General features: G+C 41.1%; 1 protein-coding gene across 2 annotated transcripts in view; it reads left to right on the top strand.

Annotated features, from left to right (window-relative positions):
* Positions 1-16,591, top strand: part of SLC25A13 (solute carrier family 25 member 13) — a 107,277-nt gene that overhangs the window by 12,304 nt on the left and 78,382 nt on the right. For both annotated transcript variants that reach the window (XM_081882081.1, XM_081882080.1), the window contains one exon: positions 11,341-11,394. In XM_081882081.1, coding sequence (XP_081738207.1) covers positions 11,341-11,394 — 54 coding nt within the window. The remainder of the gene's footprint in view (positions 1-11,340; positions 11,395-16,591) is intronic.

Here is a 16,591-nt window from a genome sequence, read left to right as displayed (position 1 = left end):
TGTTTACTTTTATACTAGTATATAAAGTCCCCAGCCCTTGAATTTCGCAGTAATTTTAGGCTATTTGCTCTTATAAAAATGCTCCTGCTTTTTCAGTCAAAATAAAACACAATTCACTTCTTTTCCCCTGAACCCTTCCTACTATTGCAGTGAAAATGATCTGTCTGAGAGTTGCCGTGGATCTTTGCACTTCATTTTAAATCTGATTGAGTGCCAGGCTTGACCGGCTTGACGTCATACGTTGTTTCTATGGCAACCAGTTGATCTCATAAAAAAGGGTATAAAGCCGGATCTGGAAAGAGAAGTAAATATATCATTTTAATCAACCAAAATCCTTATGTGCCTGAGAATTCAGTTAATAAAGTATTTATTTAACAAAAGGAAACCAAATCTACAGACACAATTGTTTCTGAACCAAGTTTGTGTTTCGAAGCTTTCAGTGCACGAGTGGATTTTAATTGCTATCAACAGACATGTCAATTTTTTTGGGGGGGGGGTGGCAGTTATAATTAAGTCTTCCTAACAGCTGTTTCTGCTGTTCTTTCAGCCATCCAGCACCGGGCTTGCTGCCACCTAGTCTATCTCTTCTAAATCCATAAATAATTCTTACTTTGTATAAGCTGAAGACACTCAAGGCACACTATAATCCCACTGGAAAAAAATACATGCATGCTTTTTATTCTTGTGCCTCAGAACTAGGTAACCTGTGGCCCTCCCTCATCTCTCCTCAACCCCATGGCCAACACCTAGAGGCCCATAGCATCCTCATTCCTGCTGTGTTGTGTTTGTGAAGGAAAGCTTTATACCAGTCGCTGAACATTTGACGCTACCTTGCAAGCAAGCATACAGAAGTTTTCAGCCTACAAAATGTATTATGAGTCTCTTGGATGGAGAGCTCCATCCTTTCTCCAGCAGCTCATTGCATTTCTCTGCTGGATTCAGAGTCCCGTTGTCTAGCACCCTTTTTGGTTTCTGTACCGAGCACCGAGATGGGATAGAAAATTGAGTTGCTAGCCTGATCACTTGTCTCCTATGGATACCTGGCAAGTCCTGAAATGCATGGCCTGTAGACACACTGTTTGCATGCTGAACACTGTTCATTTATTTTTTTTTTGAATAGTTCTTAGCTTCACCTTCATCCAAAACATAGATTGTAGACAAGTGTACATCCTATGCCCTTTTAAAATGTGGTGGGGTGTTTTTTTGGGGGGGGCAGGGAGGTAGTTATTGGGTTGTTGTTTTAATTTTGATTATGTATTTTGTGGTTTTATATTTTGATTTTATTCTGTGAACTGCCTTGAGACCTCCGGGTATAGGGCGGTGTGTAAATTCAAATAAAAATAATCAGTGTCCCCCCCCCAAAAAAAAAATGTTTAGGAGTATGCTCATTTTCCTACTCATATTGAAATACTACCCCTCAATGAGGCCAAACTTAGATTCATAAAATGTTTAGGGGTATGTGTACCCCCTCCCACCGAAAAAGCACTGATCATCATCATCATCGGTACAAAGCCTGGGCAATTAAAAATGCCTTAAACTAGTGCTAAAAAGACTACAGTATTATCACCAGTCTTAGTTTGGGGGGGAGGTTATTTCATGGCTGGAGCATAATGCATCTGGTTCAGAGGTAGAAGAAAGAGAAGAGCCTCCTTTGTAGATCTTGATGCACTCACTAGTCACAAAATTCAATTTAAATGCCACTTACTTTTAAAATAGATAGCTACCAACTAGTTTTTACCATTCATGGCCTTGAGAACTCCCAGTTCACAACAGAGTACTGTTGCTACCCTTGGGTGCAATTCATATCCTACTGAGTCCAATGGCAAAACTTTCATGAAGTCAGCTTTCAAGTTCTTCAGTATGGCTGCAAATGGAGAGCTCAGATGTTGTTGGACTGCAGTTCCCATTGGCTTTGCTGGCTGGATCAGACAGTAGTGTACCTATATTCTCGTGGCATATATAGTGGTACCTTGGTTCTCGAACTTAACCTGTTCCGGGAGTCCGTTCGACTCCCGAAACCGTTTGAAAACCGAGGTGCAGCTTCTGATTGACTTCAGGAGCTTCCTGCACTCAATTGGAAGCCGCGTTGGATGTTCAGCTTCCGAAAAACATTCGCAAACTGGAACACTTACTTCCTGGTTTGCGGCGTTCGGGAGCCAAGCTGTTTGGGAACCAAGGTATCACTGTACATAATTTGCTGTAGCATGTTTACAAAGAGAGAGTGGCTTTCTAAATAAGTCCTGATTTTATTTTCCAGTAGCATAATACAGTGGTACCTCGAGTTACATCTGCTTCAGGTTACAGACTCTGCTAACCCAGAAATAGTGCTTCAGGTTAAGAACTTTGCTTCAGGATGAGAACAGAAATTGTGCTCCAGCGGCGCGGCAGCAGCAGGAGGCCCCATTAGCTAAAGTGGTGCTTCAGGTTAAGAACAGTTTCAGGTTAAGAACGGACCTCCGGAACGAAATAAGTGCTTAACCCGAGGAACCACTGTACATTCAAAACAGAGTGGTACTGTACTGGTGTTCATTTTGCTTTTTTAATTCTAAAGAAAGATTCTTGACTTTGAGACTTTCCCCTCTTTACTATTTATAATACAGAAAAATGTGGTTACTTGAAGGTGATGTTGTCTGTTTCCATTATGCATATGCATTTTAGTCCCCCGCCCCTCTTTTTAAGATCCAAGAAATGGATTCATGCATGCACATGGATTTGTACCCACTCACACACTCAGCTACTGAGGTGTAGCATTTTGAATAGACAGGAACAGACAGATCTGATTATAAATGCAATCTTTAAAAGTTAACTTCTGTGCTCAGTCAAAAAAGAAAACATTGCACTGAAAAAAATGCATTTACCTGTCAGTTATTTTTACATAGTTCCTGTCACACAATTATTAGGTGGGACACTTTATCTATAGGATTTTATTTTTTCCAGCCCAGTTCCTCCTCCTGCTTATTCATGACAAGGGTTCCACAAATAGGACAGTCTTGCTAGCAAATTAGTGCAGCAAACTTTTGTAGTAAATAACCTCCACTCCTGCATATTTTACCCAACTTGCCTTGCTGAGGTGATCTGCATAAGCCAACTGTGATGACTTTGAAACCGAACCTTGACAAGTTGGAACAGATTGGGTGGGTTGTACCCAATGGTGGATTGTCGTTAGCAGAAAGCTCTTATGCTCATGTGAAGTAGGATACCTAATTTTCACTGGTCTGCCCCATCCCAATCATATGTTGGTGAGGATTGGGAGATCTCCCAGAACAAGCTTTGGTGAAGAAGGTTGGAGTAAGCAGATGGGATTGTTGAAAATTGGATTATGAGTGAAAGCACTTTTCCACCAAGGCAGCCTTTCCCAACCTGATGTCCTCCCGATATTTTGGACTCCAGTTCACCTTCTCTCCAGCCAGATGCTGATTGTCCTGTCTGGAATTTAGTTGTCACCCAGAACATCTGAGGGCACTAGGTTGGGGAAAACTGCACGTGCATTGTGTCTGCTTTTCAATTATTGTCTTATCGTGTGATTTTAAATTTTGTATGTGTTTTTACTATATTTGGATATTATTGTTTTCCATGATATATTGGCAAATAAATATTTTTATACATAAATAAAATTGGTGGCTGTCATGTTGCTAGCCATGAATGATAACAGCCTTTCTTTCCATTCCATACTTTTGGCCATCCCTTTACGGTGACACCATCAATAACTTTGGGGAATTCCTTACCCACAGAGGTGCTTCTGGTTTCTTCACTTTCGGTGAATGCTGAAGACGCACCTGTTTTCCCTGGCTATTGGCACCTGAGACATGTGTTTTCAGGTCCCACCCTATTCCTGTAATTGTAATCTGTTTTAACTGTTATAAATTTTAAGTTGTTGTAACCCACCCTGGAACCTGCCACAGAAGGGAGGGTAACAAACCTAGAATCATAGAATCATAGAATCATAGAGTTGGAAGAGACCACAAGGGCCATCGAGTCCAACCCCCTGCCTAGCAGGAAACCTCTGGCTTTCTACCTACATAGAACATACAAATCGGCCTCCTGCGAGCCTAGTAAATACTTGCTTTTCTAGCCTAGCACTGTCTATTCTGACAGATTGGCAGTGGATCTCCAAGGTCTCATTCCATAAAAGTTTTTGATGAGCTCAAAACACACTTTTTTTTGCAAGCCGTAGCAATAGCCAAGCATGCTACTGGTACCAATTACTGGGAGAAATTCAAAGTCTTTGTCTATTGCATGCTTTTATTAATACATGTTTTTAGAAATGAAAAGTTGCATTTTTATTTTGTTTGTGTTTGCGTATATAGGACATCAATACACACAGATTAGTCTCCAAAAACAAACAATAAAACAGCATGCTTACTGAGAACCAGACCTATACAAATTTCAAGACTTCCTAGCAAAATGGGACCAACTCAAAATCTACCCACCTTTCTATTATATTTGCTTGTTAATGGTCTTGAGGGCCTTTTTTAGGGTTGAAAGGCAATCTAAAATATTTTTGCAAATAAGTACCATGTGCTGTAGGACTATCAACTAACTGACACTCACTTTTAAATTAAAACACCCTCATGCTGTGGATGTGAAATGAAGATAGAGGTGAAATGAAGGCATATGTCAAGTGTGGGGAACCTTTGGGTCCCCCAGATGTTGCTGAAGTACAACTCCCATCAGCCCCAGCAGACGTGGTCAGTGGTCACAGAAGCTGAGAGTTGCCATCAGCAAATTCTGGAGGGTCAAACACTCCCCGTATATGATGGTGGCATGCTGTCTGCTCTGCCTTTAAAGTTGTAGGAGAATAAAAAAAAGCCTGCTGCAATATTGCAGGCTTGGGGAGCTCTCAGAAGAGAGAGCTTTAATAAAATAGTGGCAGTCCTAGCTAAAACTTGCTAAGCAGAGCTGGTCAGTTCTCAAGGGGACGGCTGGTTGCATTTCCCTTAGGCTGTATGCAGCTCAGCCCAGTTCGCTCAGCTGCTGTTTTGTAAAGGAAATGTGAAATCATCCAAAGTTTTGTTAAATGGGCACTGTGTATGCCAGTCCGGCTTGCCAGTAAAGGCCACCAAACAAGAACAAGCCTAAAATCATGCATGTCAGTGTTACAGACAGACTTGGAACACAATCCTTGTTCCAAGATGTCCCTTGTATCATTCTGATATCTTGGAGGACAAAACCGCCACCAGCTACAATAGGCACAAACTGCTGCTTCCCCTGCAGTACAAGAAACTTAGGAGCACCGGCGTGTGTTTCTAGGAGGCTAGTGAGTGAGAAGCAGATTGTCTGTCTCTTATTGCTTTGTTGGTATGCTTCGCAGTAAGAGCAGCAGAGTGGGCGGTGGACTCTACCTAATGTGTTTCATCAGTTCAGCATTTGAAGGTTAAACTTCCATTTTCTTCAAGTACAAGAAATAACAGGCGTAGAAAGATGATGGATGCCCATGTTGTTATGCTGCAGTCATAGTGGAAGGTGTGTGGGAGGAGGAAGACATGGGGCTCGAAAAGATCGATGGATTGGAAGGCTTCCAGTTTTGATGAAAAGCTGCCAGGCAGGTGTTGCAGCTCTTTCCTTGGGCTTTGCAAAATATGTCATTTCCTTGGCTTTTTAATGTGGTTCTTGTTTTTGATTTAATTAGATGATAAGATTGTTCCTAAGCTCCATCATGATAGTAAATATTCTGCAGTATATAAATACCTTCAAACAAACAAACAAAACAAAACAAAACAAAACAAACGCACCCTCCTTATCCTAGCAGCTACATTTGCTTGGGAAGCTTAGAGTTAAAAAAATCCTAATAAAGTATTGTGAATATTCCCTTTATTACTATGTAATGCCATTCTTTAGCAGATGCATACCCTGCTAGCCAGCCTCCTTTTGCAGATGGCATGGTGGGAGGTGTGTATTATACCTGTGCTCTTCCATCTGCAGTAGCTTCCAGTTAGATAGGAAAAATGCAACTTTCCCCCTATAAAGCCCCAAATGTCCTACCATGATCCCTCAGCTAGCAAATCTGTGACTTATACAACTACCAAGTATCCCCATGTCTTTCCCCTTTCTCTACTGCCCCCCCCCTTGCCAAATTTTACATTGTATTAATTGTGAATTCAAAGTTGTCTTTTATGGTTTTGTTCTATTGCAATTTGTTTTGAATATTTAAAAAGGAGTTTTTTAATTAAAAAAATTACATTGTAAGTTCCTTGGGGCAGAGACTCGTCATCTTGTAATTTGGGGCGTTGATTATGATTAAAAACCTTGGAAGGTGTTCTTAGTGGCTACCTAAAATGTGTATTATCCCCCTTTCCCAGTGTTGCTATAAGGATAGGGTCCAGGTTTTCACTCTGACCTGTATTCTGAATAAACACCAAAAGTCCTCTTTTAAAATAAATAACTAAACAAACAAACAAACCTTTACCTGTGGTGCAGAGAATCAAAAACCCTTGCTAGGATTTGTTTCTTTTTGTTCCTTAATGAATACCCTGCCTGCTGATCCACTTTCCCCTTTCAGCCATTTCACTAGTCCCTACCATCTGATGTCCGCTTAGTAATGTTTCAGGTTCATTGTAGCTGAACCTGAGCACTTCACTATATTTGAAGGACTGGACTTTGATTTACTAGTACAGTGAGGGAAATGCCTAGTTAGCCATTCATAAGGCCAGATTATTGATTCCCACCTGCCTAACTCCCCCTTTCTGGACTTGTTGTTGTTTTCTAGCACTGCTACCTATTCTCTGCCCTGTTTGTCTGATCAGACAGTTGGGAATATTGCACCCTTGTTGCAATCTGCTTGTAAACCTGCTGATTGCATTTTGCGGCACGCCGTAGTGGCCGTATCGGTTCATCATTCTATACCACAATCAAGGTTCTTAACTTGGATTCTGACAGTGCTGGAAAAGCACAAATGCCATTCATCCAGAAGAGGATGCTGACAACCAGGTGTACTGGGTCACAGACTGTGGGGGGGAGAGGGGGGAGAGGATAAATAAAATCTGGGATGTAAGAGGATGGCTTTTGCACAGCTGTTTGTCTTTTGAACCCCTCTGGAAACTCAGTAATGAAATAATCCTTCTTTAGGTCAAGTTAGTTTGTCTAATACAGCTGAGTTTGTTTGTTCTGGCAGCCTGGATTTAGGAACATTTGCAGGACCTGAAACAAAAGTGTGCTGTTGTTCAACACGAAAGCCAGCCACTCCATTTTCTCAGGTACTCCATTCCATTCCTCTCCCCTCAGTTTTCTTCCAACAGCCAGCCAGTATTTCACGTCTACTGAGCTATCCCCTCACATTTAGGATTATTATTTTTTTGTATTTCTGCAAAACATGGGGTTCCACAAAGCCTGCCAGTACCTCTTGCTTTGTGTATGGATGGTGCTACTTTGGTTTCAGAAGGAGAATATGTTCACTGCTAATATGCTAAAAAGAACATAGTGTTCAATATCCGAAACTACCATGTGAAAAGCAATTTAAAGACCATTTCTGAGATATACTTTGAAAGCTAGCTCTCTACTCTTAGGCTCTTGTGCAGTTGGTGGTGAAGTAGGTTCAGGTGTAAAGACAGGCCTTTTGCTTCTTTTCTATAATACCTGTTGGGAATCTGCATTAGGAGCTGTCCCAGGTCCTGTCTTGCCTGACCCAGCCTAGCCATCTGGATACCTGTAGATTGCTGTCTTGAGTTGGACTTGGGGTGCAGTTTAGCCACCTGCTAGGGCTAGGCTTTGTTCCTCACGTTGAGGGCTTGCAGTTTTGCTCAAGCAAGGTAGCTGTATTGCTCATACTACATGAACTATGGTTTGGCTACAGCTTCTGTTTCCATTCCCAAGGAATGACCATTTTGCTCACACTCAAAGCACACACAACTGTGTATGCATGCACCATTTTTGGACCCAGAAGAGGGTGGAACAGGGTGGTCTGGGCTTAGGCATGCTCCGTTGATGTGCGCAGTGACCCGGAACACAACCCCCGTGCAAATTGGGGGTTGCCTGTAGTTGCAGGTGCTGTGGTTGAAATATGAATCAAGTATCGTATGTTAGCATGGCGCAATGATGTGATCCTGACTAGTAGCGTAACTAGCCAGGTGGGTGGGTGGGTGGGGGGTGGTCCGCACTGGGCAGTAGGTCTGTAGTGCGGCACGACTGCATGTGCTGTGCGCTGCCCCTGGGCTGGCCAAGAGGGAGGGAGGGTGAATGGGCTGAGGGCCGCTGGACTCTATGTTGCACAATGGCCCGGTGCTGCCAAGCTGAGCAGTCCTGGGTCAAGCTTACCACGGGGTGGAAGCGATGGAGAGGAAAGGCAGCAGCAACATCCCTTTCCCGCTGCCCCCTCCCCAGCTGGGCTCCTGCGTGCGAGGGAGCTCCGGAGACCCATGTTCCAATAATAATAATAATAATAATAATAATAATAATAATAATAATAATAGTTTTATTTGTATCCCATCCTCCCCAGCCGAGGCCAGGCTCAGAGCGGCTAACATCATAAAAACAACATAATATGCTTAATTGATTAATTAATTTACATCAATTAATTGAAATACATCTTAAAATTAATTCAGGCAAGTTAAAATCTGGGCAGGTTGCAATTATCAGGTTGGAGTTGAGAGTGGTTAATACTTGCCAGGACCAACTGTTTCCGCTGATCATACAAGGACCTGTGAGTGGGTTGGGGGCCTCCTTCGGGCTTGTTTTATACAATTTATTAGCAGGTGAATGTGTGCCCTACAGAGCTCATGAAATCACACATTAAAAAGAATAGAACTACAATTTCAAAGAAAAATTACTGATCATAGCATTACTGTCAGGGCATCCCATAAGGGGTCTTCTCCTCGGAAGCTCAATGGTAGTTTAGCAACATACCAGAAAAGTGATGTGATACATCTCAGCTCCCCTACGTGCTTTTAGAAATTAAGTATTTTTGGGGAGTGAGGGCGAGGAGAGAGTTTGGCCCCAAAGCATTTTGCAGAATTCTGGACTGCTCCTTAAATGCTGTTGTCCTTTTGTAGGTGAAGGAGTGATGGATAGGGTGGCATGCTCCTTTTGTACTGGGGAAAGATTTCTTGTGGAGGTTGTGGAATTCATTGAATTTGGGTCCAGTCTGCCACAGAGAGCACAAAGCCTTGTGAATGGGCTCTCAAGTAAATAACTGTCTTAGCACAAGATTATGACACTTAGGACAGCATGTACACTTGGATAACACACATTTTCTGGCTATCTACCCCACAATTGCTCATGTCGTTTCGGTGAGTTTTGGAAGGAAAAAGCAACCAAACATCATTAACCCCCAAACAGCTAGCATCTAAAAGCATGCACTTTCTTCCTAATGCATTAATGTATCTTGCTGTGCGGTGTTTAGTTCTAATGAGAGGCATGTGCTAAAGTGAGAGGATACACCTTGATTTAGGGTGGGGGTTTGTTTCCATAAAAGATGTTTTGGATGGGTGGGGTATAAATAATAAAATTATTATTATTATTATTAGCTACTGGGAGATTGCATTGTGTTGATCTGCATTATGTATACAAACGTTCACACATCTCCACTCTTGGCTATGCTGTGCCCATTTGTTTCTAGGGACCATATTCTCAGGAGGGCAGCTCAGATGTTTTGTCTCTTTCTTATAACCACTATGATAGACACCAAAGAATGTATCTCCTTATTGATGTGTGTTTATGGGAGTAGGACAACACCCCCCCCCCCGATCATTCAAAGTCAGTAGCCATCTTAATATAGAAGATGTTGCCTGAATATAAAAAGGATTCTTCTAATATCACGTATCATATGCTCTTAGAGGTTTTTTAAAGCTTACATTAGATTTTTTTAAAAAACCTCCATTATTCTTAGGATTAATTTTAATTTTAATTTGTTTATATTTCCCACACTGAACTGTGCCCAAAGCAACTCAACAACAAGCACCCGCTTATTAGTGAAATGCAAAACATTTGCACACACAAAGATGTGCTAGGAAATACATAAATAAATTCAAATAAGACCCCCCAAAAATCAGTAAACATAGGAAAAATTAAAGAATACAAAAAAAAAATACAGACGTAATTACATTTAATTTTGCTCAGCATCTGCGTGTCAGCAGACAAAAATAAATAAGCAGATGAATAAAGCCAGTTCATATTACCAATTCTAGTCTTTCCACACTGCAAGGAGCTAGAGCAGCCTGGTTTAGATACAGTTCAGAGAGAGCAGAGTTTTCTTACGAAGGTGAGATACCTCTAGCTAACTCCCTTATCTCTCCTCTAGAGGAGGCTGGGGAAGTTCTGCGGAGGGCAATCACGGAAGAAGGGTTGTAGGTTAGAAAGGCAGAACATTTGCTGTGCATGCAGAAGGTGCCACTTCCAATCTCTGGCAGTTCCAGGTAAGGCTGGGAAAAGATCTCATGACTAAAGCCCAGTTTGTGAGAGTTGGGTGCTACGTTCTCCCAGCAGAGGTGGCCACATGCTCTGGCCAGCCAAGCTGTGCTCCTGCGCTTAAAGAGTTATGGGTCAGGAAAGGGAGGTACCTTGTGACTGTAGCGACTCCAGTGACACTGTGCTTTGCTTCCCAAACTCTGGAAGTGAAACTTGGTACTAGAGGGGGTTGCAGCTGGGCAAGTGCGCTTTGCTGCAGGTGTAGTTGCTACTCATTGTAGCCCCATAGCAAACTGCATGGCTGGAATATTATTTGGAGAAGGGTGGTTGTTGGGTCATCAAGTACAGCTACCCTCCACCATTGATAAAGATAGCCCCTTCCCTTATTTTGTAATCATGATCCATAAGTCTGTCTGGGAGTATCTTCAACTCTCAACCTTGTATCATTTCTGCCCCAGCTTTGAACAGCAGGTGAGTGCAAAGAGTCATTCTTGACAGCTGCCTTTCAGACTGATCAAAACCATAGAGTTTTTCTAGAAGTGATGGAAGACTTCTTGTTAGGACTGGTTTTAATTGCTAAGTATTTACTATTAAATACTTTATATTTTAATGGCATCCCTCTCTCCCTTTCCTTCTCTCTCTTTTAAAAAAGTGTTATTGCATGTCCTTAGTACTCAGGATTGGGCACTCATGTTATAAAAATAAAATCAGTTCCTGTGGTTGATGGCTCTATGTGGGCAAAGTCAGAGTGCACTCGTTTAAGATTTGGCAGGTTCAGAGGAACAACACCAGCAAAAATATCAAATAATTAAGTGTAAATGTTAAAACAAGTATTTATTTATTAATTTCTCGCATAAACCACTGTCTAATTTATTTGAGGGGAACATTTATTTTTCATCGCTCATTCTTTTGTTTGAATTATCCTCTTTCTTTTTTTTTAAATGACATTTTGACATCCTTTGTATAGACTATGCATATTAATATAATTGTATTTACTTGTAGGTGGCTCTAACCAAGAGAGCTGATCCAACTGAGTTGAAAACAATATTTTTGAAGGTATGTTAAAAGTAAATATTTTATCCGTTAAAGCCTGAATTTTTCATTTCTTTAGCTCTTATTGCATTATTCATCTCTTGATAGTCTTCTAACCATTAATCATTCACTGTATTATTACCATGTTAGATTTAAATACCACTATCAAAAATTGAACAATGCTCTCCAAGAAGTCAAATATGTTCTTGAATGATTATTGTATAGACTCGGGGAAATATAGCTATCCCCCCAAATAGAATAGAAATTTCAGTGTTTCCTACATGGAGCTGTGTGTGTGTGTGTGTGTGTGTGTGTGTGTGTGTGACTCTCTTAGGAGATCTGTGAATTAGAACTGCAGTCTATAACTATTTTCATTAGCATTTCCCCATCTCTCCCAAATCATTGGACTGCTAACTAATGGTGGGAGCAAATGCAAATCGAGTCACCCTGCCTCTACAAGAGAGTAAGAGGGAATAACTTGAAGATGGTTTCTGCAAACATTTTATTGGAGGTAACTGCGGATGTAACTTCACCTGAATGCTAATCATTGATATGGGCCAGTAGCGGGTCACATACAGTGGTGCCCCGCAAGACGAACGCCTCGCAAGACGGAAAATCTGCTAGACGAAAGGGTTTTCCGTTTTGGAGGCGCTTTGCAAAACGAATTTCCCTATGGGCTTGTTTCGCAAGACGAAAATGTCTTGCGAGTTCCTGTGGTTTTTTTTCCCTCCTCATAACACAGACTAGCTGAGTTATAACACAGACTAGCTGAAATTGACAATTAAATTTCTATTAAAAACAAACAAACAAACAACTCACACATACCAAGGAAACCAAAACACAACACCATTAGAATGGGATTTTTATCATATCATTTTCCATTTCAGTTAAATGCATTGCAATCAGTGTGAAATTCCTTGGTTAGTTACATATTTTCTCTGGAGATACTTAAAAAAAATTATTCCTCTGTTGTATTTGTAAGGACTTAAATGGGCTTGAACTAGTTAATGCTCAAGTATTTAAAATATATGATTATCCAGTGTGAATTTTGAAGGAACTTACCAAAAAGCCATTAGGCATTATTGTGTAATATCAAATTCTCCATAGGTATAATTACCAAAGTGGAGGGAAAATACATGACTGCAGAGTACCACCTTTTCGAAAGTCTTTATTCCCAAACTAATAGAATTGATGTGTGTGTCCCCCCCTCGCTTTTGTCATGATAATTTCCTCAGAGTAACTCTACTTCTTGTAACTCTCCTACCATAACCTAAGAGATTAGGCTTCAGTCAAAATGAGCAAGCTGACATTTTCAAGGTCATTTTCTATATGTAGTGTGGGGGGTACGTGATTGGATTTCAAATACACAAGAATAAATCGCTGTGGGTAGGAACAGGGGGACATCGAAACCTTGTACTGCTTTCTATTATTGAATGTCTTAGCAGGGGGGCTAGCCTGGAAAAAAAAATGAAATGTAGAAGCAGAAAACGGCTGACTTATTTGATTTGTTTCTCGATAACTGTTGTGTTAAAAAGTTTTCAAGCCTGAGACTTGGAAAGATTTTCTGGCAGGTGATTGCAATGAGATCGATTTGGTCTGTGTGCTGGTTATAAAAGTGTGCATCTGGGTGTGTGTGTGTGTGTGTGTGTTTGTGTGTGTGACATATCACCTATTAATCAGGTTGCTGATTTTATGTTGCTGCTGTGTTTTAAATTGCTTTTAATTGTGTGTGCATGCATGCATAAGCGCATGCGTTGATTTTGATTTGATTCTTTAATGTGTTTTAATGTGATAGTTTCGTTGGCCGGGCTGTCGGAAAGATTGTAAATATGAGAAACAAACACACTAAGCTTGCTCCTAAACATAGAACATGTTGCAGATGAAACACAAACAATTAATTTGAAATGATAGAAATACAACATTATTAAATGTTTGGGCTATATAGTTTTCTGTTTCAGTCTTTGCTTCAATAAAACACTTGCCTGAAGGAAATTACTTTACCTATACATGGTTTAAATGTAGACAACTAAAAAAACAAAAACACACACGTACGTTTTAACTCTTGGAGGGAAGCCAAGAGTTATGTACTTACAGAAAATGTAAGGGTACTTGTCAGGCGCAACAACGGCTTTATTCGATGGGATCTGGCAGCAGGCTTTGCTCTGCAAGAACTATTGCAACGTAAAACAAAACCCAAGTCTTTGAAGTTGGTTGCAAAATTGTAGTAGACACCTAACTTACTTGTTACTTCATGTGGATAATGTTCTGTGGAGAATCGCAGCAAATGTTTTTATCAGGCCACCTCAGAAAAGAAACATACCACAGTAATTAGCAATTTGGCTTTCCTGCTCAGAACATGTTGCTTGCTGCGATACAGATCTTTCTTTTTAAGGTGACACGTGGCGACTTATGTGCTCTTGTAATTAATTTACAGCTGTGTTTTAATGTCCCTTCGCTCACCGCCCAAGGAGTTTGGTAGTATTTACGGTGCATTTGCAAAGTAGCTATTTTGCATTCCGCCCCCCCCCCCAAAAAATCGGATTTTTACTGACCTCAATATATGCAGAGTTGTGGCTTTTAAAAGAATGCAGTGGTGATAAGGAATGGGAAGTCGACTTTAATAACACTTAAAAAGTATGGCTGGGATCCAGAGAACTACTTTAGGGGCACCCAAGGGCTTGGCCATGGCCAATGGATTTGTTTTGTTTTTATAAATAAAATTAAGCCTCTTCCCTTTGAATTAAATATCCTTTGAATATCACTGTTTTCTCCGTCTCCAAGATGTTTGCCCTAAGACATTGAGGGGGGAATTGTTAGAGTAGCACAAGTCCATGGTTGCCTTCAGCATGCTGAAATAGTCACATGGATCTTCAGGTGTCCCAGCCAGTCTGCTTTTCAGATATGGCTGTGCACATTGCCAAAAAGAAAGAAAGAAAGAAAGAAAGAAAGAAAGAAAGAAGCATTGCAAAAAAGGGGGAGGGGGACCGCAAATTTGCATAATGTTTACATGCGCTAATTTTAATGTGCACATGCAAATTTATAAATATTTATAAGAATCCAAATAGCAATACAGTATATTTCACCGTAGTGGGAAATGCTGGGCCCAGGTGTACTTGCTCAGTCTGCTGTCCAGGTGCGAAGCACTGAGAGGCGATATCATGGCGCTCCCTGCTCTCCTGTCTTCTGGGTTCTTGGACTGGATACCCCTTCCAATGAAAGACTATCCTCTATAAAGTGGGACACATTGCCACCCTTCTCATAAGTGCAGCATATCCAAAGACAGACCGCCAAGTGGCCTGTGGTAGTCGCGAGGTGAAACATTTTAATAACAAGAATACCCTTTGTAATAAGCAGGAGGTTATCAGCATACGTTAAAAGACTCATGGACAAATGTGCAGCTGAGCAGTTGGGGAGCGTTGGGTACCATTACATAAGAAGCTGTGAAAACTTTTCCTTCTGGCCTGCCATCCAGTTGAAATAATAATAATAATAATAATAATAATAATAATAATAATAATAATAATAATAATAATTCTACCCCGCCCATGTGGCTGTGTTTCCACAGCCACTCTGGGCGGCTTCCAACAAAATATTAAAATACAGTAGTCTGTCAAACATTAAATGCTTCCCTAAACAGGGCTGCCTTAAGATGTCTTCTAAAAGTCTGGTAGTTGTTTTTCTCTTTGACATCTGGAGGGAGGGCATTCCACAGGGCAGGTGCTGCTACCAAGAAGGCCCTTTGCCTGGTTCCCTGTAACTTGGCTTCTTGCAATGAGGGAACCACCAGAATGCCCTCGGCACTGGACCTCAGTGTCCAGACACAACGATGGGGGTAGAGATGCTGAGTTGTCGCTGGAAATGAAGTGGCCACAAGAGGCGAATGGTGGTGTATTGCCTCATCCTAAAATCACTCACCTGTTGGCGAAGCATGCTTTAGGAATTTGAACCAATGGGTCCCTTTCCTTAATATTTTTAGGACGCACCCTATTTTTTGTGATTTCACGTTGTTCTGAATGGTTTTCAATGCATTTTTATTTGTTGCAGCCTGCCCTGGGGGCTAAAGATGAGGGATAGGCAGCAAATTAAAATAATAATAAAAACAGCAGCAACAATAACCCACAATGTTAAGCTGAAAGCCCAAATAATGCCTACCAGCTCCTGTAATAAATGCTGCTCTTAAAAACTTCAGAGGTACACACAATCTCTTCCCCCGATCCCTGTACTCCCCCCTTTTTTCTATCAGTTTATGGACTTAGCTCTATACTTGTGTGGGGGGGGGAGAGAGAATAGAAATGCCAATTGTATTGTGTGCTTCTCTCCCCCATCCCCTCTTCCTGTGTAATACTATATGATTTCATGGGGTTTAGGCCAGTATAGCGTATTGAGGGCATTTTTATTACTGTTCTTCATATTGCTTTCTTTCCTTTCTGGAGTAATTTCAGTTTTCAAATAAAATTTGTTTTACTTCTGCTTTCACTTCTCTTTCTTTTCTTCTTTTACTCCCAAGAGGTAGATATTTGGGAGTAAAATCTGGGGGGGGAAATGTTGTCAGAGTCATGCAACTGTAATGTTTTGCACATGGCTGATAAGTATGAATGCATATGAATGGGCACAATCATGTGTTTGTTAAGTTCATATAGGAGAGAGTAGTGATCATATTTCATATTTTGCAAGCTGTTCCACTGGCATTTGCTGGCAGCAGTAAGCAAGAGATTGCTCAGTGATCAAAGACTCAAAATACAGGCTCAATTCATATGATGTTCTGAACCATGGTTTAGAGCAAAGGGTAGGCTGCATGATGCCCTCCAGATGTTGCTGGACTTCAACTCCCATCAACCCTAGCCAGCATGGCCAATGTCGTCCAACCACATCTGGAAGGTGCCACGTTGTCTACCCTTGGTTCAGTGGGATGGAAACAAGCTATTGATAAGCATTCCCTCTTCCTTTTTAATGCTAACCATGGTTTGCTGCAACAACCAAGCTAGCAAAATGTTGTTACCATTTGGAGTGCCCTCCAAAATATGATTAGCGTTCAATATTGTATCAAGTCGTGGTGTTCTACAACAAACTTTTTGTGTCTTATGGGTTGTGAGTCCACTCATGAGTTCAGCAATAGCAGAAAAGGGAGTATATAAATCAACTTCAAACCATAGCTTCTGATTCCTGTTTTGAAGGGCATACACTAACCATAATTTGGGTGTCTTGGCAAGCTATAGTTAGC

Source organism: Podarcis erhardii (assembly GCF_964252035.2).
Source record: "Podarcis erhardii genome assembly, chromosome: 12".
NCBI classification, from domain to species: Eukaryota; Metazoa; Chordata; class Lepidosauria; order Squamata; family Lacertidae; genus Podarcis; species Podarcis erhardii.
Note: the sequence above shows the minus strand (reverse complement) of the source record. Positions and strands in the feature narration are given on the sequence as shown.